This window comes from Mustela erminea, chromosome X (assembly GCF_009829155.1).
Source record: "Mustela erminea isolate mMusErm1 chromosome X, mMusErm1.Pri, whole genome shotgun sequence".
In the NCBI taxonomy this organism is placed as follows: Eukaryota; Metazoa; Chordata; class Mammalia; order Carnivora; family Mustelidae; genus Mustela; species Mustela erminea.
In genome coordinates this window covers 42,558,659-42,580,079 of record NC_045635.1, presented here as the reverse complement: position 1 = coordinate 42,580,079, position 21,421 = coordinate 42,558,659, and the positions used below count along the sequence as shown (strand labels likewise).

Here is a 21,421-nt window from a genome sequence, read left to right as displayed (position 1 = left end):
ACTGGACATGGGGTTTCTGGTCAGTCTTCGCACAGGAAGATTGGATTTTTAGGGCAGGGATGGATGGGGCAGAGCAGCCAGGCATTTGAAGAATCATAAGGAGTATAGAGTGGTTGTAGATGTTGGCAAGAGTTGAGTAATTTCTACAACAACTATTAATTGCAGGTCTGTGCCAGGCACTGTTCTCAGTGTGTGAGGGTACATTGATGAGCTGGGCAAGCCCAGATCCCTGTCCTTGCGGTGCTTACATTTTTGCAGAGTCAAAAAAAAGAAACAGTGAACATAATGAATAGATGAGTTGAGAGGTAGGATAGTTGAAACACGTAGAGCAGAGTGAAGGGAATGAATAGGGCTGAGAGGGAGCTGAGAGTTCATAGGATAAGAGAGTATGATCAGGGTAGGCCTTAGAGCAGTTGAGATGTGAGCAAAAGCTTGCAGGAGGTGAGGTAGTTAGCTAAGTGCATGGGCCAAGCCAGGCGGAAGGCCAGCCAGAGCAAAGCCCTGAGGGAGAGTGCATCCCTGGTGTGATCTGGGAGTGGCCCGGAGGCCAGTGTGGCTGAGCAGAATGCAGTATTCAGAGGGGGGTGGTGCCGGATCCAGAAGGGGCTTGTGGGCTGCGCTAAGAACTTTGGCTTTTACTGTGGCTGAGGCAGAAGCCTTTGGGAGGGTGGTGAGCAGGAGGGACAGGATCCCTGTGATTGCTGAGTGCAGCATGGAGTCTAGGGAGTTAGGGGGAAAAGCAGGGGACCGGTGAGGTGGAAGCTACTAGAGAAGTCCCAGTGGTGGCAGCTGGCAGTGCTGGCTTGGGAGGAATGAGGAAAGGGCATAGAGTCTGAATGTGTTTTGAAGGTAGAGGTACAGGTTTCTTGCCAGATTGGCTATAATGATGTGAGGGGGGCATTAAGGAGCTGGCCTTCATCCTGCAGTCTGCTGTGTGACTAGGAATGATGGTGGCCTATGTAGAAACTATCATAGCCAGGATGTCAGGAGCGAGCCAGCCCTTTGGGATGAGGCAGAGGCGGCTCACGCCTGACGTTGGTCCTTACCTCCTCCTCCTGCACTGCAGCCCCGGAAAGCCAGCGCCACATGCAGTTCTGCCACAGCAGCAGCCTCCAGTGGCCTGGAGGAGTGGACCAGCCGGTCCCCGCGGCAGCGGAGTTCAGCCTCTTCGCCCGAGCACCCTGAGCTGCACGCCGAGCTGGGCATCAAGCCCCCTTCCCCAGGCACTGTCTTAGCTCTTGCCAAACCTCCTTCACCCTGTGCACCAGGTCAGTGACTTGGTGACAGGGAAGCATGCTGGGGTTAGGAGGTGCTGCCTAGGTTGTGGGCACCCTGCCTCTGACTGTCCCTCTGCCCCAGGTACAAGCAGCCAGTTCTCAGCAGGGGCCGACCGGGCTACTTCCCCCCTCGTGTCCCTCTACCCTGCTCTGGAGTGCCGGGCCCTCATTCAGCAGATGTCCCCCTCTGCCTTTGGTAAGCCTCCTCTATCTAGGGGCCATGGGCCAGCTGGGAGTTGGGGAGAGATGGAAGAAGCAGCAAGTCCTGAGAGGGGGGCTTCTAGAGCCTCTGGCCCTCTCCACAGGAAGAGGGAGTTTTTCAAGCCCAAGCGATGTGTCCAGAGGAGATTTGCATGGGATTTCATAGGCCCAGAGGAGCCCTCTCTGTAGAGAAAGAGGGGCCTGGACGGGATCTCTCCAGAGCTGGGATCAGCAAAGGCTGAGGAGAAGGTGCGCTGTGAGTGCCCCATCATCCTTTTCCTCTTCGTCTTGCCCAGCAGGTCTGAACGACTGGGATGATGATGAGATCCTAGCATCGGTGCTGGCAGTATCCCAACAGGAATACCTAGACAGTATGAAGAAAAACAAAGTGCACAGAGATCCACCCCCAGACAAGAGTTGATGGAGACCCAGAGACTGGAGACCATCTCCCAACCCCCACCACTCCTGCCCTCCGGTGCCGCCCCACCTTCTTTGGCTTTCTTCCCTCTTGCCTTCTTCCCTTTTCCCCCTCTTGCTCCTCCCCACTTCCCTCTGGCTGGCCCACCCCTGCGCCCCCTCTCATCGCTGCCACCACCACCATCACCCGTCTCTTCGCCAGCTGACGTGCCCTGTTGCCCCCTGCACAGCACCATCCCTGCATTCCACAGGGGACTTGGGCAAGGGTGCCGAAGGTAGGCGAGAGGCACACAGACAAACCAACTGGCAGCCAGGCAGCCCCCGAGGAGAGACATTCAGACAGAGGAAAGTATCCTTGCCCCCCATTCCTTCCAAGATCAGAAATACTTGTCACCCCACCTCCACAATGATACCGGGGAGGTGGGAGGAAGAAGTGGGAATTCCCCTTCCCAGTACCCCAAGAATGTCTGAGCCTTCAATGTTGAATTTTTTTCTTTATTAAAATGTACTTTTATCTTATAAACTCAACCAATCCAAAATGATGTAGACAATAGCATTGGCTCTGTGAAGGCGGCATCTCTCTGGTTTGGGAGCAGGCAGGCCACGGGGCACAGAGGGGGCGCAAAGATGTGGTTGCCATCTCTAGCCTTCAGCTCTGTGGAGGTGGGCAGGGTCTAGAGTACAAGCTGGGGCAGGGGCAGGGGCAGGTGTCCCGTGGGCTTTGGACAATGAGACTCTGGCCTCGCAGCATTCCTACTGCTTCCACACCACTGCCACCGCCACCGGTCTCTGGAATCTTGGGGTGGGGGCACCTTTGAGGATCGAGGCTGCTGCCGCCCAGGATTTGAGTGTGGGGAGTGGGAACAGCCTCAGCAGATGGGGCACCCGTGCTCTGCAGGTGTTGACAAGATCCACCATCTGTAATGTCCTTGGCACAATAAAACCAAATGTCAGTTTCCCCTGAGCGCCTCTGTTCTGTGTGGGGCTTGGGGTGGGTGGGCCTCCGGGCAGAGGCAGTGATGGCATAGGCCTTGGCTTGACCTCTGAGGGCTGCATGCTCTCCAGTAGGGTATGTCTGTGGGCCCGGTTTGTTCATATTTGATTCATTCTTACTAAACCAACTTCTGGACCTGTTCCCACCAAGAAAGCTCCATCTTACTTGCACACGTAGCCTGCCCACCCTGTGTTCTGGGGTGTGGTGGGAGCAGAGAACTAGGAGCTTGAGGGCTGGAACTGAACTTGCAGCTTTTCTGCTTGCCCTCCTTCCCTATGTATGTTTGCTCTTTCCTTGTGCTCCTTGATGCGGAAATGCTTTGGAAAGGCACACAATGCTTTGTATCAACATAAGTTCAGTGAAATCAACTGGAGGGGCCTCCCTGGTGTAACTAAGGGATGGTTAAACGCTTTCTTTTTCATGTTCCCAGTCCTCTGACACCCATGCCCCTGCCTTTCCTTGGGGTAAAGCCAAGGCAGAGAAGGATGGCTGACCCCCAAGTCTTGTCAAGAGTGTGTTTTGCTGTGCCTCACTAGCGGGGCCCCTGTGGAAGGATGCATGTCCAGCTCTGCCACCAAAGGCATGGCTGGCTGGGTGGCCATCTTGTGGGGTGCCTGTGGAATCCACATTGGTCAAGCATGCACAGTTGGAGAGTTGGTTGGGAGCCCACCCTCGTTTTTTATAGTTTTGTGATCTTGGTCAAATCACAGGCTGTTTCAGGGGTCCCACCATCTGTATGGTAGGAGTGATTAATGTCTACTACCTCCTGCTCTCTCTGGTTGTGAGCATTGAGAGAGAATGCACATGGTCAGCATATAATAATGTCTGATGACATGGTGCCTGGCATGTTCTGAGAGCCCAGAGGTTAGCAAATAGTATTTATTTACCTCATTTTGAAGTTTTTACACCATTTACCCCCCTGCCTACCTCTTGCCACCCTGTCCAATTTCACGGGCTTCTGCCTGGAATTTGCCCTTCCCCATCCTGAGCCCCCAACCTTGTCCTTCATGATAGGTAGAGTGTCACCTTCTGAGAAGCCCTGTGTGACCTCATCCATATTCTCACCTCTATCCACAGATACATCTTTACTCCTTCCCCCAATAACTCTGTGATTCACTTCCTGGGCAAGGGCTGTGATGCCTGACTTAATTTGTGTTATCTCTAATATCTGCACCCTTACTGGGACCTGGTAGGCTTACAGTAGCCCCCTAATAAATACTGGATGAATGAGGGAGAGTACATGTGTGTGTCTGCTTTTTGGGTGGGTGCGTGTGTCTCTGCGTGTGTGCACGCGTTTGGTGAGTTCAAGTCTTCACATGCACCTTGCAATGTCTAGTGTGTTTGATGAGGGCTTGTTTCCAGGTGTGTCAGATGGTGACTGAGGTGGGACTCTATCTCTGACAGTTTATGTCTGTTTCTGAGACAAGTGCATGTCTGCGTGGGTCTGTGACAGCGCATCTGCAGTTTCTTTCTGATGGGGTGGATGTCCGTTTGTATTCCTGTGACAGATTCTGGGTAGCTATTTCTGGACAGTTTCAGTGACAACACTGCATGTTTGCTGGTGTGTGTCTATCCACGTCTGTTTTTGTGACGCTATGTGGCTCTGTCGCATAAGTATTTATGTCTGCCTTTGGAGCAGTACTTGTGTGTCTGGAGCATCTGCGTGTCTTCCTGTGACAGACTCAAGGTCTCTCATTTCTGGGACAGTACAAGTCTTCCCCTGACGGTGCATGTCTGATGATGCCAGTATCTTTGTGACAAGTTCTGTGTCTGACAAGACATTTCTGTGTCATTGTCACATGGCAGCGTCGGTCCATGTGAATCTCTGGAGTGCCTGTCTTTCCTTAAGTGTTTCACCAGGTGTCATTCCAGGACATAACTGGCAGCATGCCTGCCTGATGGTGGATGACAGGCTCTGTGACAGTAGATGTCTGCATGTGTGTCTAGAACAAGTTTACATGAATGCGTCTTACTATCGGTTTTGTGTATATCACATGGTATTTTTGCGTGTCTTGAATGCATCTCTTTCTCCGGCGTGAGGATAGACTCTTTTACCCAAATTTGTTTTTCCCAAATTTGTGACTGAGGGTATTTTACCACCTGTCTGAGTTCTTTCCGTCCCTGTATCTACCATCATTCTGGCTCGCTAGCACCCCACCCCCACCGGAGCTCCACTTCCCTCTGCCATTCCAAATTCTAGATGTGCTGACTGGGCTTGCGGCCAGACCTAGCCAGGTCTGTCCAGGTTAAGGGCTCCAAAACACCCCACAGCCCTCTGCCTCGGGGCATGGGAATGCTGTCTTTGACCAGCGCGTCTCCCGCGGTAGTCAGGGGGGTTTACCCATCCCTGGAAGCTGGAAAGGTTCTTCCAGGATTCTTGGCTTCAGTTTTGGGGCAGAGTTCCTCTAGCCGCCTTGAGGGCTCTGGTCCTGGGTGAGGAGCACTCTTTGGAGACAAGGTCCTGGGTAGCCACAGGCCCAGATTCTTAGAAGCCCGGCGTGGCATTAACTCCGCGCTAATCTCGAAGCAGTGGCTGCAAACCAACTTCCTAGGAAAGGAGGCGGTGCAGTTATTTTTTTTAAGTTTATATCTATATATACACATACACACACATATATAAAAACAACCCTGAGCAACAACCAAAACAAATGCGGTTGCTGCAAAGGGATTCCCAGAACCGGTTTCCTCTTTGCGCGCGCCCCCCCACATTTGCATGCAGGCCCGGCCCCCGCGGAAGATCCGGGCACGCATTTGCATAAGGGGGTACTTGAAACGTTGAGGGTGGTATGCAAATTAGGGCTGGCTCCTATTGGCTGGGGTACAGCAGGTGCCGCGTCCGGATTGATCAAAGCCAAGTGGGCGGGGCTGTCGCCCGGGGCGACTCTCTCGGGAGGCGCGTGCCCCGGCTCAGTAGCGTTGGGGCTGGCGTGCGCGTCGAATCTTAACGTTGCGCTGTTTTGCGGGCGCTTTTGGGCCATCAGCTTCTTTGCCTTCCACCCTGGCGCCCCCAAGTCCTGGCTCCCCAGCCTCGCTACCCCGGGCATCCACGCCCTGCGGGCTCAGCGGGCTCAATCTGCGCAGCACCACCTCCATGTTGACTAAGCCTCTGCAAGGGCTCCCCGTGGCCCCCGTGACCCCCACGTCGCCGCCAGGTGAGCGAGGCTCCCCTACCGCGACTAGGCCGGGTGGGCTGAAGTGGTTGAGGGCGGTGCGGGGGGAGGGGGAAAGGGTCGCGGCAGGGCTCAGCACGCAGCCACCCTGACTTCCTCGCCTCCGCCTGCGTAGGAGGCAAGGATCGCGAAGCGTTCGAGGCCGAGTACCGACTCGGCCCCCTCCTTGGTAAGGGGGGCTTTGGTACCGTCTTCGCAGGACATCGCGTCACAGACCGACTCCAGGTATCAACCACGAGGGTCTTGGGTGGGTCAGGGGTGGTGTGCGTGCGTGCGTGCGTGCGTGCGTGTGTGGTGTGTGTGTGGCGGGTGGGAGTCCCGAGGCTGGGATGCTCATTGACCATGTGTGCGTGGTAGGGTCATGAGGACCAGGATCCGGGTTGGTGGGGGTGCCCGAGCGCGCGCACGTGCGCGCGCTTGTTTGTGTGTGTGGCGATCCAGGTGGGTATGTGGGGGAGAGGGGGTTTCAGGGCAGGGATGCTGGAGGTCCAGGGAGTGAGACTGAGGACTGGGGGGTCATGAGGACTCTAGGCCCTGGGATCCAGGGGATGTGTATCTGTGTGGGAAGGTAGAGATACCCAGAGCTGAGATTTGAGGGATTTCGAGGGCAGATGTCCAGTGTGGAGTCCTTAGGACGAGGAACCCAGTACAAAATTGGAGGGTCTTGGAGCTGGATGGTAAGATTGAGGGCTTGGGGTATTAGGAAATTAAGAGCCCAGGATCTGGAGTGAGGGGTCCTGAAGCCTGAGAAGAGAGAACCCAGGGCCAAGGATCATGGGAGAGATAAACTCGGTTCTGGGGACTTGGAGAGCAGGGGAGAAGCTCCAGCTCGTTTTGGGTTGTGGTGTAGCGAGGTTGGTACCCGAAAGACTAGACTGAGGGTCAAGATTGGGGGTTCAAAGGGTCATCTGGTGGCCCCCTCACCTCAGCCCCCCTCTCCAGGTGGCCATCAAAGTGATCCCCCGGAATCGCGTGCTGGGCTGGTCCCCCTTGGTGAGTATCTCTGGAGTCACTGACCTGGCAACGCCATCTCTGAAGATGGGACTCAGCAACCCCTTGCCTTTCTAGGGCTTGTATGATTCCCTGGGCCCTGTAACGGTGAAGAGAATACTCCTACCAGCCTGTGTTTACTCCCCTCTGGTGACATCCACACCTCCATATAGTTCTGATTCACCCCAGCTCGCTTTGGGTCCTGGATTCTCCCCCCTCCAACCTTCCTTTCTCCTCCCTCCAAACACAGGCTCAGGGGCTGCCCGCAGGGCATGCTGGTGGGGAAAGAGGGGCATAGGTCACTGGTTGCCATGGTGACCGTGGCTGCTTCTCTTGGGCCGTTAGAACGCTAACGGACAACAGGGCGGGTCTGGGCAAGTTGTAAAGGTGGGAGCGCCCCCTGGCGGACTCTGGGGGAGACTGCGCCTGCGCAGGTTGTGGGACCCAGAGGGAGAAGGTGCGCCTGCGCGGCAGCGAAAGTTTCATCACCGTGAGAAAACCTGTCTGCGGCTGTGCTAGTCAGCGTACTGGCCGGGAGAGGGCCCCACCTCAGGCAGGAAAGCTGATTCTGGCTGTCCGTATGCCCTCACCGGGCTTCTGGCATAGGGCGGCTTTTGTGTCCTAGCACTTATGCCTTTTATTGAGCACTGACTGTGTGTCTCAGATTTTGCTTCATCATCAAAGTTTACTGTGTTCCCAGTCCCACTAAGTACTTGTGTTCAACACAGCTCTAGATGTTCAGTGACAGTGACAAAACATCACATGATAGTATTATTGAGTTCTTACTTTGTTCCTTTGCAATTAATCACTTTTACCTACTTAACAAATGTATATTGAGGACCTACTATATGCCAGGCACAATTTTAGGCATTTGACAAAATATTACATTTACTGAGAGCTTATTTTTTGCAGGGTTCTTTTCTACTAATTGCTTTTACCTATTTAATAAATATGTATTAAACCCTACCCTGTTCCTTACCAGGCACTGTTATAGTCAGTGAACAAAACAGACAAACCATTATACAATAATAGTATTTTTGTGAGCTAACTCTGTGCCAGACTGTGCTATAAAGTGCTTTCAACTATTTAACAAACATCTATTGAGCACCCACTGTATGTAAGGCACTGTTCTAATCTCTTCTCAGATGCCAGTGAACAAAAGATAGACTATTACATAATAGTTTTCATCAGTTGCTTCTTCAGCAGAAAGCCTTTTTTATTTTTTATTTTTTTAAAAGATTTTATTAATTTATTTGACAGTCAGAGATCACACGTAGGCAGGGAGAGAGGAGGAAGCAGGCTCCTTGCTGAGCAGAGAACCCGATGTGGGGCTCGATCCCAGGACCCTGGGATCATGACCTGAGCTGAAGGCAGAGGCTTTAACCCACTGAGCCACCCAGGTGTCCAGAAAGCCTTTTTTAAAAAATATATTTTATTTGTTCATTTCAGAGAGAGCATGCATGCATGTGCACACCAGAGTGGGGAGAGGGGCAAAGGGAGAGGGCGAGAGCATTTCAAGCCGACTCCCACTGGGCTGAGCATGGAGTCCGATGTGGAACTTGATCCCATGATCCATGAGATCACGACCTGAGCTAAGCTCAACCGACTGAGCCACCCAGGTGCCCCAAGAAGGGCTTTTTTAAAAAAATGACTTTCGGGGCGCCTGGGTGGCTCAGTGGGTTAAGCTGCTGCCTTCGGCTCAGGTCATGATCTCAGGGTCCTGGGATCGAGTCCCGCATCGGGCTCTCTGCTCAGCGGGGAGTCTGCTTCCCTCCCTCTCTCTCTCTCTGCCTGCCTCTCTGTCTACTTGTGATTTCTCTCTGTCAAATAAGTAAATAAAATCTTTAAAAAAATGACTTTCATTTACTGAAACATTTACTCAGTTCCTATAATGTGCCAGATGTGCATGGGCTTTTGGCTCAAATGACCTTTCTAGTGGCTGTGTTTGAGCCCTTAACACAGGGAAACTGAGGCTCAGGGAGGGAAGTGGGCTGCTGAAGGACACACAGTCTGGAGGCTGAGGGGGTATGATTTAAGTTCAGGCAAGAAGTCAGCCTCAGAGCTACTGGCTTGACGTCTGTTGTTCTCTTTTCTCTCCCCTTCCCCCCACAGTCAGACTCAGCCACATGCCCACTGGAAGTGGCATTGCTATGGAAGGTGGGTGCAGGCGGTGGGCACCCTGGCGTGATCCGCCTGCTTGACTGGTTTGAGACACCAGAAGGCTTCATGCTTGTCCTCGAACGGCCGTTGCCTGCCCAGGATCTCTTTGACTACATCACAGAGCAGGGCCCATTAGGTGAGGGCCGAAGCCGCTGCCTGTTTGCCCAGGTAGTGGCAGCTGTTCGCCACTGCCACGCCCGTGGAGTTGTCCATCGTGACATCAAGGATGAGAACATCCTGATGGATCTCCGCCGGGGCTGTGCCAAACTCATTGATTTTGGCTCCGGTGCCCTGCTTCACGATGAACCCTATACTGATTTTGATGGTAAGTCTTCACTAAATCTTAATGGGGGGGGATTAATCTTTTATCTTTATGGTCCCTTGATCTTTGACCTCTAGTGCTGGGGTACCCCATGCTCCTTGATCTATATCGCACCTTTATAACATTCTTGAGTTTTAATATTGGGGGCTCTCAAGCCTTGTCCTCTCCTAAAGTCCATCTTCTGACAGTGCCCAGACCTGGTGAGGGATTGTGTTATTATACTGAATGTTCCTTTTCTGTCTGGTAAAGGGATCCTACTGTTACTTTTAAGGGCTTTTATTCTGTTGAGGCCACTCTGCTGTTAACTTAATTGTTCTTTTCCTGATGATGATTCTCTGCTGTTATATTTAAAGAACTCTTCCGGTTAGGGGACCCTGCTCCCATAGTGTGTTCTCTTAATTCTAGTGAGGGGACCATACTTTCGGCGGGGGCATTATCGGGGAGTCGTCTAATCTCTGGCTTGTTTGCAGGGACAAGGGTGTACAGCCCCCCAGAGTGGATCTCTCGTCACCAGTATCACGCACTCCCAGCCACTGTCTGGTCACTGGGTATCCTCCTCTATGACATGGTGTGTGGGGACATTCCCTTCGAGAGGGACCAGGAGATTCTGGAGGCTGAGCTCCACTTCCCTGCCCATGTGTCCCCAGGTGAGGCCTTCACCAGTCCTAGCTCAGTGGATTCCATCCTTCCCAGGGCCTAGTGTCCCCAACTGACCACTAATCTGTATGTTTCTGATCCACAGACTGCTGTGCCCTGATCCGCCGGTGCCTGGCCCCCAAACCCTCTGCCCGACCCTCACTGGAAGAGATACTGCTGGACCCCTGGATGCAGACTCCAGCTGAGGATGCACCCCTCAATGCCCCCAAGGCGGGGCCCACCCCTTTGGCCTGGTCCCTGCTGCCCTAGTCCTAGCCAGGCCCCCGCTAGTTGGAATAGCCGTCCCATGGCATGCCACAGGGATAGATGGACATCTGTTGACCTGGTTATACAGGTCATTAAAAATCCAGTGTTGTTAGGGTCAGATTGGGGATCAGGGGTCAGGAGACATAAACCAAGTCTGCCCTCTCCCCATCCCAATTCTGCTAAGGAGCCTTCCTCCCAGAACTTATGGTCTCTTATTCTGGAGGGCGGGGGGAACTTCCTTATTTCTCATTTTGCTAAGGGTGTTTATTTGGTTGAGGTTCCTTCCATTCTGAGCGCCAGGACTCTTATTCTGATGAGTTGTAACCCCTACACTGGCACCTCCTGCTGCCACCACACACACTTAGTTCAAATGCTCTCACTTGGGCAAGGGTGCTTTCCTTCCAATGTCCCAGCAGCTCTTATTTTAGCAAAAGGACCCTTTCCCTAGCCCAGGGTCCTACATTCAGTCAAGCTGCTTGCCTACCTCAGCCCAGGGTTGCTGATTCTGGGGGAGGTAATGCCCTATTGTTATCCCAGGACTTTTTTTAATTATTTTTATTATTATTACTATTTTATTTTATTTTTTATTTTTTTATTTTTTATTTTTTATTTTTTTTGGTGAGGGGCCCTACTCTGTTATCCCAAGTGCTCTTATTCTGGTGAGGAGAACCCTACTTCCATGATTTGGGAAATGGGAGATGGACACCACCAGAGTCCGCTAGGATGGGGTGGATGGTTTTTCGGGGGATGGGGTGGGGGAAGTCAAGTCTAGTTGTTTGTTCTCCTGGGCCACCCCCTCCATCTTATTTGGATTCTTGCTGCCTCCTTTCTGAGCCAGGATTGTCCAGTTGCTGAAATGTAAATACTTATGTATTGGTGGGAGGGGAGCTCCAACTATGTCCTCCTCTTCCTTCTCCCCTTGCCTGGATTATTTAAAAAAGCCATGTGTGGAAACCCACTATTTAATAAATGTTACAGAATCAAGTGACTGGCCATTTGTAGATGAAGCAAGGAAGCTCACTATTTGATAAATGTTCTAGACTCAGAAGCGACTGGCTATTTGTAGATACAGTGAGGCAATTATGAAGCATGTACTGTATACTGAGTCAAGAGGGAGGTGGGCTGGATCGCTCCTCTGCTCTTGGGAGGGCTTCGCCCTGTGGTACTGTCCTAAGGCTGTTTATGGGTTGGTCTAAGCAGGACAACAAAGAAAAACTTGATTTCCCACATTCCAGCTCTTAGGTAGTTCCAGGATGTGCAGAAGGGCTCTGCTGGATTTACTGTAGACCCTGAAGATGTTTGGGATATGTCCCCAGTCAAAGAGGGCTTGCTCGGCCAGAGAAAACTGCCTCTCCCCAATGCCGGGGGAGGAAATAAAGCCCTTCTCCCATGGGAGAAAAGGCCTTTCAGGTCACCCGTGAGGGAGGGGCCAGGCACTGACAGAAACTTTCCCAGCCCTTCCATGTTTCCTGATAACATCCGGGGTGTAAGTACCCGTTTTGCCCCTACCTTTTTTCACCTCTCCCTTGCTCTCTTATTCATCCCTCCTCTCATTCTTCACCTCGACGTCCCCGCCCTAACCTTAGCTATACCCTCTCTTGCTCCGCTTTCAAAAGCTAACCTGAAAGCCTCACCTGGTGGCTTACCTGTCCCCTTCGCATTCCTTTTCTTCCTCAACAAGGGCTCACTTATCCTCCCTACTCTCAGTCTCCCCTCTCCAACACCTCGCTTGTGTGGCCTCAACCGCCCTGCTCTGTTTGCCCGCCTGACCCTCACCTGTCCCGCGCCGTCGGTCTAAATTTCCTCCCAGCCGCCTGCGTACTCTCCAGGGGGCGGGGCCTCGCCGGGAGGTGGGCTAAAGAGGAACTTCAGTCCAACCGGGAAGGTACCCAGGAGTTTTGGTGCGGAAGGGGCGGGGTCATCTGTAGAAGCTGCCAATGAAGAGCTGAGATACAAGAGGCTCAGCCGAGCCAATGAGACAAGGACACACGATGGGCGGGTGATCTAGAAAGCGAGATCAATGAAGTCGAGGGCGGGTCTAGTAACGGGAATGAGCCAATGAGGCTCTGTAGAGACAGCTAGAGACTGAGTCGGCCTTGTATTGGGTCTGCCCATCCCGACGGAATCTGGAAATCCCGAGGCCGCGGTCTTAGGTTCACTGTCCCGGAGCGGACGAGAAAAACCACAGCTCTGGCCAGCCCCTCACTCGCCCCGCCCCTACCCTGGAGGCCCGGAAGCGGAAGTGACGGATACGGAAGTGCCCTGCTGTTGCCGAGGGGACGGGCCAGGCAGATGCCAACATGGCAGCGGTTGGGTCTGGCGGTTCTACCGCGGCTGCTGGGCCAGGGGCGGTCTCCGCGGAGGCGTTGGAGCCTGGAACCGCGAGTGCGGGTGAGACAGGCCGTGGCCGAGCAGGCGGTGGCCAGGCGAGGGTCGGGATCGCTGGGGGGTCAGGAAGGTTCCTCACTCAAGCGAGAGGGAGCATCCCGTATGGACCCACCTATGTATGTGTGGTGGGGGGTGGAGGAGGAAGGACGGAACAGTCCACTGTGAGTGTGTTGGAAGGCGGGGAAGAGACCATTCTGAGGGTAATGGGGGGGTCCCTTCCGCATATGGAGAGTGGAGATCTTTCTGAGTCTGGGGGGGTTACTGCCTTTGGGGGAGGCTAAGACCACTGAGACCATTTTGAGTTTGTGTGTGGGGGTCCGTCCTTAGAGAAGGGAGAGAGCATTCTGAGAGTGGGAAAGTTCTTCCTTATAGAATAAAGAGGCTGTTCTGTGGGTGGTGGTTTCTTCCTTATAAAGGGATAGGGGTTATTGTGAATTAGGGTGGGGCGGGTCCTTCCATACCCGATTTAGAGGGTCCGTTTTGAAGATTGGGATGTCCGTTATAAGGAGATAAGATGTTCTGGTGGGTCCCTTCCTAATGCTGGTAGAGTTCATTGTATATTGGAGTGAGAGGGTTCTTTCTTACATGGCAGAGAAAAGACATTCTGAGGGTGTGGGGAGAGTTCATTGTGAGTGTAAGTAGAACAAGGAATGATTCCTTGGCTGGAGGTAGGGAAGGTGCAGTGGTGGGAAGATGACTGGGCCATGTGGAGTATAGGGAAATACCTCCTTGTGTCCTCGAGGGAATCACACCATTCTTGGTACAGTAACCATTTATTATATGGGGTCCAGTCCTAGGGGCTGTGGAGGAATTATTTCTTAAATTTGTGAAACCATTCTGTGTCAGAGGGACTCTGGTGGTCATAGAAGGTAGGAGTTGGAAAGACCATTCTCAGTGTGAGGGGATGGAATAATATCTTAGATGGGAGGAAGACCGTTCTTTAGGGGGTGGACATGCCTTATATAGTGGTCTCATTCCCTGTATTGAGATATCATTCTTTACATAGGACGACCCCTCATTAAATAGAAGCATCATTTCATATAAATCTGTGGTTTGCTCACCCACATAATGGAATCCCTGTAGCTCGCTCAGAGATCAGAACAACATAGGGATCTGCTGAGGTATTTCACATAAATTCTTTACGCCAGCTATAGGTAGACAGTTAGCACTCAATAAATGTTGAGAATGTGTTTGGTAGTCCGTCTTGGGGTGGAGTTGCTTCTCACACAGAGGAGGGAGGGAGGGGGCCCAGTGTGTTCAGCACCTGCTCCAGCCATTTCCTGATACCTCAGCAAGGATTCCAGGTATGGGCTGGATGGGGCGAGGCCCACTTCCTCCTTTGTGGCTCTTCCTGCCTGTTGAGGCAGCAGAAGTAGATGGGAGTCAGACCCTCCTTGGGTCAGGATAGGGAGGCAGAGAGAGGAAGTGGCAGTGGCTAGGAGGATCCTGGTTGAGAAAGGAGTGAGGGGGAAGGTGGTGGTGTGGCTGTGTCCTAGCAGCTTCTGACCCCTTCTTCCCCCTTGCTCATTGAATTTCCCACAGCTCACCGGCGCCTCAAATACATATCCCTAGCTGTGCTGGTGGTCCAGAATGCCTCCCTCATCCTCAGCATCCGCTACGCCCGCACACTGCCTGGGGACCGCTTCTTTGCCACCACTGCTGTGGTCATGGCCGAAGTGCTCAAAGGTCTCACCTGCCTGCTGCTGCTCTTCGCACAGAAGAGGGGTATGAGCCAGCAAGGGGGGCGGTGGTGCTGCACTGGGGTCAGTGGTGGGACTTTGTGTGTGTGTGTGTACACCCATGCCCACATGGAGGGTTTGCTGGGGTAATATCACTGTATCCCTGTATCTGAAACCGCCTGGGGAGTGTGTAAGTGCAGCTAATCTGCCTTGTCTCTCCATCCCTACTTTTATACCCCTGATGCCCGGGAAGTTGGTCTGTGTGGACTGTAGGAGTGAAACGGTCTGTACCCATAAGGGGTAGCAGGCGACCCTTACAGGGTGATTCACTTATTTCCCTTTAACTTTGCATTACGGATCATTTTAAACATATACAAACTTGGAGAGAATAATAAAATAAAATGTCCATGTACCCATCACCCAGAGTCATCAGTTGTCCACTCATGGCCCCTCTGCCATTAAACAGCATCAGTGATTACCCACTCGCTGTCCATCTCCCTGTCTGCCTACCTACCCACTCCCTGCCTTACCTTACTACAGTGTGTCCCACACGAAGTATGTAGTATTTTGAAGTACATTCCCACCCCTACCTTACTGTCTTGAATAAATATTTTGGTGCATTAAAAATAACTGCAGTATCTAAAAATCATACATCAAAAAATGAACCATAAAAGAATCAAATACCCAGTCAAGTGTTCACACACTTAAAATGGCTTCTCAAATATCATAACAATTTTTAAGAATTTGTCTCAGTCAGGTTTATGTAAGGTCAGTGTCTTGCACTTGGTTGGTGTCTTCTAGGTCTGTTAACCTCAGGGTTCTCCTCCAGCTCTGTGATGGACAGTTAATTTCTTGAAGAGAGCAGGTGGTTTGTCTTAGAGACTTTGGACAGCCTGCAGTTTGCTGCCGGCCTCCTAGTGGTATTTAACATATTCCTCTACCTTTTCTGTACTTCCTAGAAATTGGATTTCTATACCAATTTAAACATCTCCCTAAAAGCCTGCTTTAAAACGTTGTCAGTTGTTTCTCTACAAAGGCCGTGCCAGGGCGCCTGGGGGTGCTCAGTCAGTTAAGCGTCAGACTCTTGATTTCAGCTCAGGTCATGATTGCAGGGTCTTGAGATTGAGCCCCACATTGGGCTCTGCACTTAGCAATGGGGAATCTGCTTGAGATTTTCTCCCTTTTCCTCTGCCTCTCCTCCCGCTCATGGGCACGCACGCCCTAATAAGTAAATAAATCTTTACAAAAATAATTAAAGGCCTTGCCTGTGTAAAGGATACAGATGTCTGTTCCAGCTCTGCTGTCAGTGTTTACGATGAAGAAAGCATTCTTGCCCGCTCACTAGCTCCAGGGCCCTGTGAGGCAGCAGTTTGGGAACCCATCTGTTCTCTGTCCTTTCTTTCCTTTTTTTTTTTTTTTTTTTTTTTTAAAGTGGACGTGTAGCTGACATACACAGTTAACCATTGAACAACACAGGTTTGAGCTGTGCAGGCGAATTTAGATGCAGGTTTTTGTCTAATAAATACAGTACGGAAAATGTATTTTCCTTATGATTTTCTTTTCTTTGGCTTACTTTAATGTAAGAATACCATATATGATACATATAACATACAAAATGTTCTATGTTCTCCATAAGGCTTCCAGCCAGCAGTAGACTATTAGGAGTTAAGCTTGGGGGTTGGAGGTATCAACAATTTATGTGGATTTTTAACTGTCTGGGGGGTTGATGCCCCAGCTCCTGTGCTGGTCACTGGTTAACTGTAATGTTTTCTTAGTTTCAGATGTACAACATACTGATTCAACAATTCTCTACATTACACAGTGCTCGCCATGATAAGTGCACTAACCATCTGTCACCAGACTGAGTTATTACCTTATTATTGGCTATATTCCCTGTGCTGTACTTTTCATCGTGACTTATTTATTTTTATAACTGGAACTTTGTACCTCGTAACCCTCTTCACCTATTTCGCCCATTTCCCGCTCCCCTGCCCGCCCCCAGCAACTGCCAGTTCTCTAGGAGTGTGTGATTCTGTGTCTGTTTTTGTGGTCGTTTTGTTTTGTTTTGTTAGATTCTACGAGGTGGTGAAATCATTTGTCTTTCTTGGTCTGACTTCCTTCACTTAGCATCATGCCCTCAAGGTCCATCATCTGCTCCCCTCCCCCACCTTCTATTCTGTTCTCAGTTGATTCCGAGACACTTCCAAGTGCTCATGCGGCAGCCCCTGTTCCGACTGCGTCCTGCGCTCAGGGGGGCTGATACTTGGGATGGGGAGAAGCAAAGAGCTACAGATTTAAAACCACAGGCCTCCGCCTCAGATCTACAATTTCAGCCCCTCGCCCCATGTTGTTGTTGTTGTTTTTTCTCTTGAATCAGTTTTGTGGTAAAACCTGGCCTGACCCCACATGGGGCTGTTTGTGTATCTGTGTTTTTAATTTTTCTCATTTGGTGTGAATGTTTACACAAGTCGCCACAGAAATATGAACACGTGTGATTATGGTGTGCAGCCTCCTGTATGTGAGGGCTGTGTTACATGTTACGTGCCAGATTGCCCATGCTACTTGTCTGACGCCTGGAAAATGTCCAACGCCCAAACCCCTGGGCCCCAAGAGTTGGGGTTAAGGGGTTTGAGATGGGTAATTACTCCCGGGATGAAGGCCAGGCAGGGCCACGAGCCAGTGTAAGTTCCCTGTGATAGCCCCGTGCACTGGCTTTCCCCTGCGATAGCCTGGTGCAGTAGGTGGGGTTTTCACAGAGGAGCAACATGCAGCTGAGCCTGAAAAGGTAAACTGTAGAGCTTTGCAGAGGCCTGACTCTCCAGGAGGGTCCTCTCTCTCGTGCATCGGTGGGAGCAGGCCCCAGCCAGCCTTGGCTGCTTCTTAGTCCCATTGCCATTGTTGCCTGTGGCCCAGGTGGCCCAGTCCTTGGGTGTCAGGTGGGCAGAGCAGGAGATGGCTCCTACCCTCAGGCAGCTGTCAGGCCAGTAAGGAGCTAGGATAAGGGTCATAGTTGAGTCTCCAACTTCCCCTCTGGTTGGCAGTCTGCCTTCCCACTCCTAAGGCTTCTCCTTCACAAGCTAGTTCCTACTGACAATTTCACTGGCTAGACAGGTATTGAGTGCTTGCCCTGAGTGGGCCTCCTGTCTGGGGAGCTAGGCTGTACACTGAGTGAGGACAGCCTGCGAGCCTCAGCTGTGCACAGTCCAGGATGGTGGTTTTGTATCCTATGAAACTGCTGGCCATGAGGGCCTGCTGGAGGGTGGGGGGTGCTGCACTGTGGGGAAACTGAGAGCACAGACCTCATTCGAGCCCTCAGGAAGTCAGAGTATGGTAGGGAGACACAGGGCCCAGCCCAATCCTGGCCCGCAGAGGATCTGCAGTGCTCAGGAGGGCTGTCCTCCCCCTCCCCGTGCACCCCAGGTAACGTGAAGCACCTCGCGCTCTTCCTCCACGAGGCTGTCCTGGTGCGGTATGTGGACACACTGAAGCTTGCGGTGCCCTCTCTCATCTATACCTTGCAGAATAACCTCCAATATGTTGCCATCTCCAACCTGCCAGCTGCCACTTTCCAGGTGAGCTGCATGCCCATTGTGGCCTCGGAGGAGCCAGCTGGGGTCGGGGAGTTAGGAGGCCGACAAGGGGAGGGCTGCAGAGAGCTGGGACTGTGTCGCCTTGGCTCTCCCTCATTCTCAGTTCTTCATCTGTGAGAACTGGGAATGGGGACGGGAATGCCTCCTCACCAGGTTGCTGGAGCGGCTAAAAGAAATAATATCTGGGAAGAGCCCTTGGTTGGCAGTAGGTGGGCTTTCGGCTGTTTCCAAGGAGGCCTTGGAAAATGGTTGAAGAGCCTGGATTCTGGGGCCCAAATCCCACCTCATGTACTACTTCCCAGCTGTGTGATCTTGGGCAAGTCACTGACATCTCTGTGCCCTAGTTTTCTCATCTTCCCATCAGACATTACAGTAGCGCCCACCTCATCTGGGAGAGCACTGAACGAATAGATTCATATGCAGTGCCTAGAGGCACAGTAGCACACAGCGGGCACTGTGTCAATGTTTGCCGATGTTATCATTGTGGCTGATTGGCTTGCATCAGCACCTAGTTATCAGCCCTCGCCCCGACCCTACCCTCATCAAAGAGCCTGTCACTTGTTCACTCACCTGCCGCTTGAGCTGGTTCGCAAACAACAGCTGTACTCTACAGATGGTGATGTCGGGGCCGAGACAGGGCAAGTGCCTTGTTCCTCATCACACAGCCAGAAAATGGGGTTGGGGTGCAGACTTGGGTATGGCCCGGGACTTCCTTGTGGAGCTGTGGACTTTCCGGGAAGCATGGCTCAGGGCTGTTTAGCGCCCTGCCAGTCAGCTCCCAAGGACTGGGTGTCTTCCTGTTCACCTGCCCTGCCCTATCCCTGCACTGGGCACATTGTGGGATGGGGGTGGGGTGGGGAACAGCCCTTAGCACCTCCTGCATGCATGCTACACACAGGTGACGTACCAGCTGAAGATCCTGACCACGGCGCTGTTCTCCGTGCTCATGCTGAACCGCAGCCTTTCGCGGCTGCAGTGGGCTTCCCTGCTGCTCCTCTTCACTGGTGTTGCCATTGTCCAGGCACAACAAGCTGGTGGTGGGGGCCCTCGGCCACTGGACCAGAACCCTGGGGCAGGCCTGGTGGCCGTCGTGGCCTCTTGTCTGTCCTCGGGCTTCGCGGGCGTCTACTTCGAGAAGATCCTCAAGGGCAGCTCGGGCTCTGTGTGGCTGCGCAACTTGCAGCTGGGCCTCTTCGGCACAGCGCTAGGCCTGGTGGGGCTCTGGTGGGCCGAGGGCACTGCTGTGGCCCGCCGCGGCTTCTTCTTTGGCTACACGCCGGCCGTGTGGGGCGTGGTACTCAACCAGGCCTTTGGCGGGCTGCTGGTGGCTGTTGTCGTCAAGTACGCCGACAACATCCTCAAGGGCTTTGCCACCTCCCTATCCATCGTGCTGTCCACGGTTGCCTCCATCCGCCTCTTCGGCTTCCACGTGGACCCGCTGTTTGCCCTGGGCGCCGGGCTGGTCATCGGTGCTGTCTACCTCTACAGTCTGCCCCGAGGTGCAGCCAAAGCCACAGCCTCCGCCTCCACCTCCGGGCCCTGCACGCACCAGCAGCCTCCGGGGCAGCCGCCACCACCCAAGCTGTCTTCCCACCGCGGAGACCTCAGCACGGAGCCCTTTCTGCCGAAGTCAGTGCTGGTGAAGTGAGGGCTGGTGGCGGTGGGGGGTGACAGGGAGGGGGACTGGGTGGAGGGTGTTGGGCATCTGCAGGGACCTGAGCTGCCACTGGGTCTGGCTCCTCTGGGACTGGAAGAGTGTTTTCTCCCAGGTCATGGAGACTTCTGGAGGGGCATGGGATGGGGTGGGGCATCACACAAACCCTTCCTCGCAGACTGGGCCCCCCTCCACTGGAGGAGGCTTTGAGAGCTGCCTCCTCTGCCCCAGCCAACCCCTTTCAGGGACTGGGTTGGCAGTGTTGTCATTCAAGGCCTTTCTTTGCCTGCCTGCCCTCAGCTGGAGGTGTCCTGTCCCATGCCTGGGAGAGCCCCTCCTAGCAACCCCTCCACCTCTGTAAGGACAAATCGGACAAAAATGTTACAGCTCTTTTAGTGATGGATGCCTACCTGTGGGGTTCAGCTTCCTGTAGCTTGAGGCCTTCTTGCCTCCCTCACAGCCGCAGTGGATCATGTTAGCAGTTCAGTTCTTTTTTGTACGTGGCCTTGGGGCAGCTTCCCTAACGGGAGACCCTTCAAAATGGGCCTCTTGTGGGCACCCTGGAGAGAGGAAGGGGCCGGAGCTGACACGTGTTGCATCAGCCCATTCCTGGGGAGGGTACAGTGCAGTAGGGGCCGTTTGTTTTTTTAATGGTCTGGAAACTTGTGGTTTAATCAGATAATTAATGATCCAGGGTGCGGGGAAGGGGAAAAGGTCCTTGGAGTGGCTGAATCTCACTGAAATCTAAGACACTGTCAGATGCCAGATGCAGGGTTCTTTTCCAAGACATCCTAAAAGGGAAGCTAAAGCTGCCGACCACACCTCTGATAATGCACTGGCTCTATGAGGCACCCTTGCTCTGTGACAGGGTGAGGGGGTCTTAAAATCGCTGAAATGTGGAACCTGCCCCCTGCACTCCCTTAAGCTTATTAACCCCTTAACTGTCTCCCAGGATGTGCGTGCGCGCGCATGCGTGTGTGTGTGCGCACACGCACGCGTGCACACACACACACACGGGGGAGATGCCTGGGCTATCTTTGCTCTATGTAAATAGGGTCGTTGGATCTTTATTTTTGATTAATTTGTTCTGATTTTTTTGGCTTGTTTTCTAAGAAACTGTAATGAACAAATGTCAGGAGACCCAATGCCAAATAAAGATGTTGTATTTATTTAGTCCACGTGTAGCTTTCTGACCCAGGGGACTCACTCTGTCTGCATAGGCTCTGTTACTAACCCCCGGACTACCAGCTCCACCACTGCCACCCTTGCTTGCTCAGGGCACTCGCCTGCCAGCCCACACCAGCTGTCTGTGTTTCTCTCTCCCTCCCCATTCCCACCACAGGTTGCTCACCAAGGTGAAGGGTTCGTAGCCGCTGGGATGGAAGACGCTGGCCTGGCCTCCTTCTCCCCTCTTGCCCTGGCCCAGCCAGGACCAAACTCTGATCAGTATTAGGGGTGGGGGGAGGTAGACACTGAACCCCAACCTGGTCCCCCCCACCCCCACCCCCACGCAGGGGGAGGGACACAACTGAACTCTGGTAATGAGGGCATGGACAGGATCCACCTCGGCCTCCAAGCCCCCCGTCGCCCTCATATCCTTGCCACTCCCGCACTATCTTAGGTGAGTTTTTGCAAATAAAATGTGTTTCACATCTTGCCGGCCTTGGGTTGGGAAG

The 21,421-nt window shown here is 52.8% G+C and overlaps 3 protein-coding genes across 10 annotated transcripts in view; all 3 read left to right on the top strand.

The window, feature by feature from the left end:
* The window catches only part of OTUD5 (OTU deubiquitinase 5), a 28,551-nt gene extending 25,692 nt beyond the window's left edge, over positions 1–2,859 (top strand). For 2 of the 3 annotated variants that reach the window (XM_032329419.1, XM_032329417.1), the window contains exons 7-9: positions 1,067–1,268; positions 1,360–1,473; positions 1,775–2,859. In XM_032329419.1, the coding sequence (XP_032185310.1) occupies positions 1,067–1,268; positions 1,360–1,473; positions 1,775–1,899 (441 nt within the window). In that variant the 3' untranslated portion in view covers positions 1,900–2,859. The remainder of the gene's footprint in view (positions 1–1,066; positions 1,269–1,359; positions 1,474–1,774) is intronic. The other variant, XM_032329418.1, reaches the window with a different exon arrangement.
* A 2,915-nt stretch (positions 2,860–5,774) lies between these two features.
* On the top strand, positions 5,775–10,548 carry PIM2 (Pim-2 proto-oncogene, serine/threonine kinase). Of its 2 annotated transcripts, XM_032329425.1 has the most exons (6): positions 5,780–6,041; positions 6,175–6,284; positions 7,002–7,052; positions 9,162–9,534; positions 10,002–10,178; positions 10,274–10,548. In XM_032329425.1, the coding sequence occupies exons 1-6, from the start codon at positions 5,981–5,983 to the stop codon at positions 10,435–10,437; spliced, it is 936 nt and encodes a 311-aa protein (XP_032185316.1). In that variant the 5' UTR covers positions 5,780–5,980; the 3' UTR covers positions 10,438–10,548. The 2 variants fall into 2 exon arrangements, with proteins under 2 accessions (XP_032185317.1, XP_032185316.1); XM_032329426.1 differs by lacking the exon at positions 10,002–10,178 and having other exon boundaries at positions 5,775–6,041.
* On the top strand, positions 10,545–21,385 carry SLC35A2 (solute carrier family 35 member A2). 5 transcript variants are annotated; one of them, XM_032329421.1, is made up of 5 exons: positions 10,545–12,825; positions 14,395–14,547; positions 17,922–18,073; positions 18,990–19,720; positions 21,088–21,384. In XM_032329421.1, the coding sequence occupies exons 1-5, from the start codon at positions 12,735–12,737 to the stop codon at positions 21,113–21,115; spliced, it is 1,155 nt and encodes a 384-aa protein (XP_032185312.1). In that variant the 5' UTR covers positions 10,545–12,734; the 3' UTR covers positions 21,116–21,384. The 5 variants fall into 5 exon arrangements, with proteins under 5 accessions (XP_032185312.1, XP_032185315.1, XP_032185311.1 ...); XM_032329424.1 differs by having other exon boundaries at positions 14,365–14,547; positions 19,580–19,720; positions 21,088–21,383; XM_032329420.1 differs by having other exon boundaries at positions 14,365–14,547; positions 21,088–21,377.
* Positions 21,386–21,421: the final 36 nt, after the last annotated feature.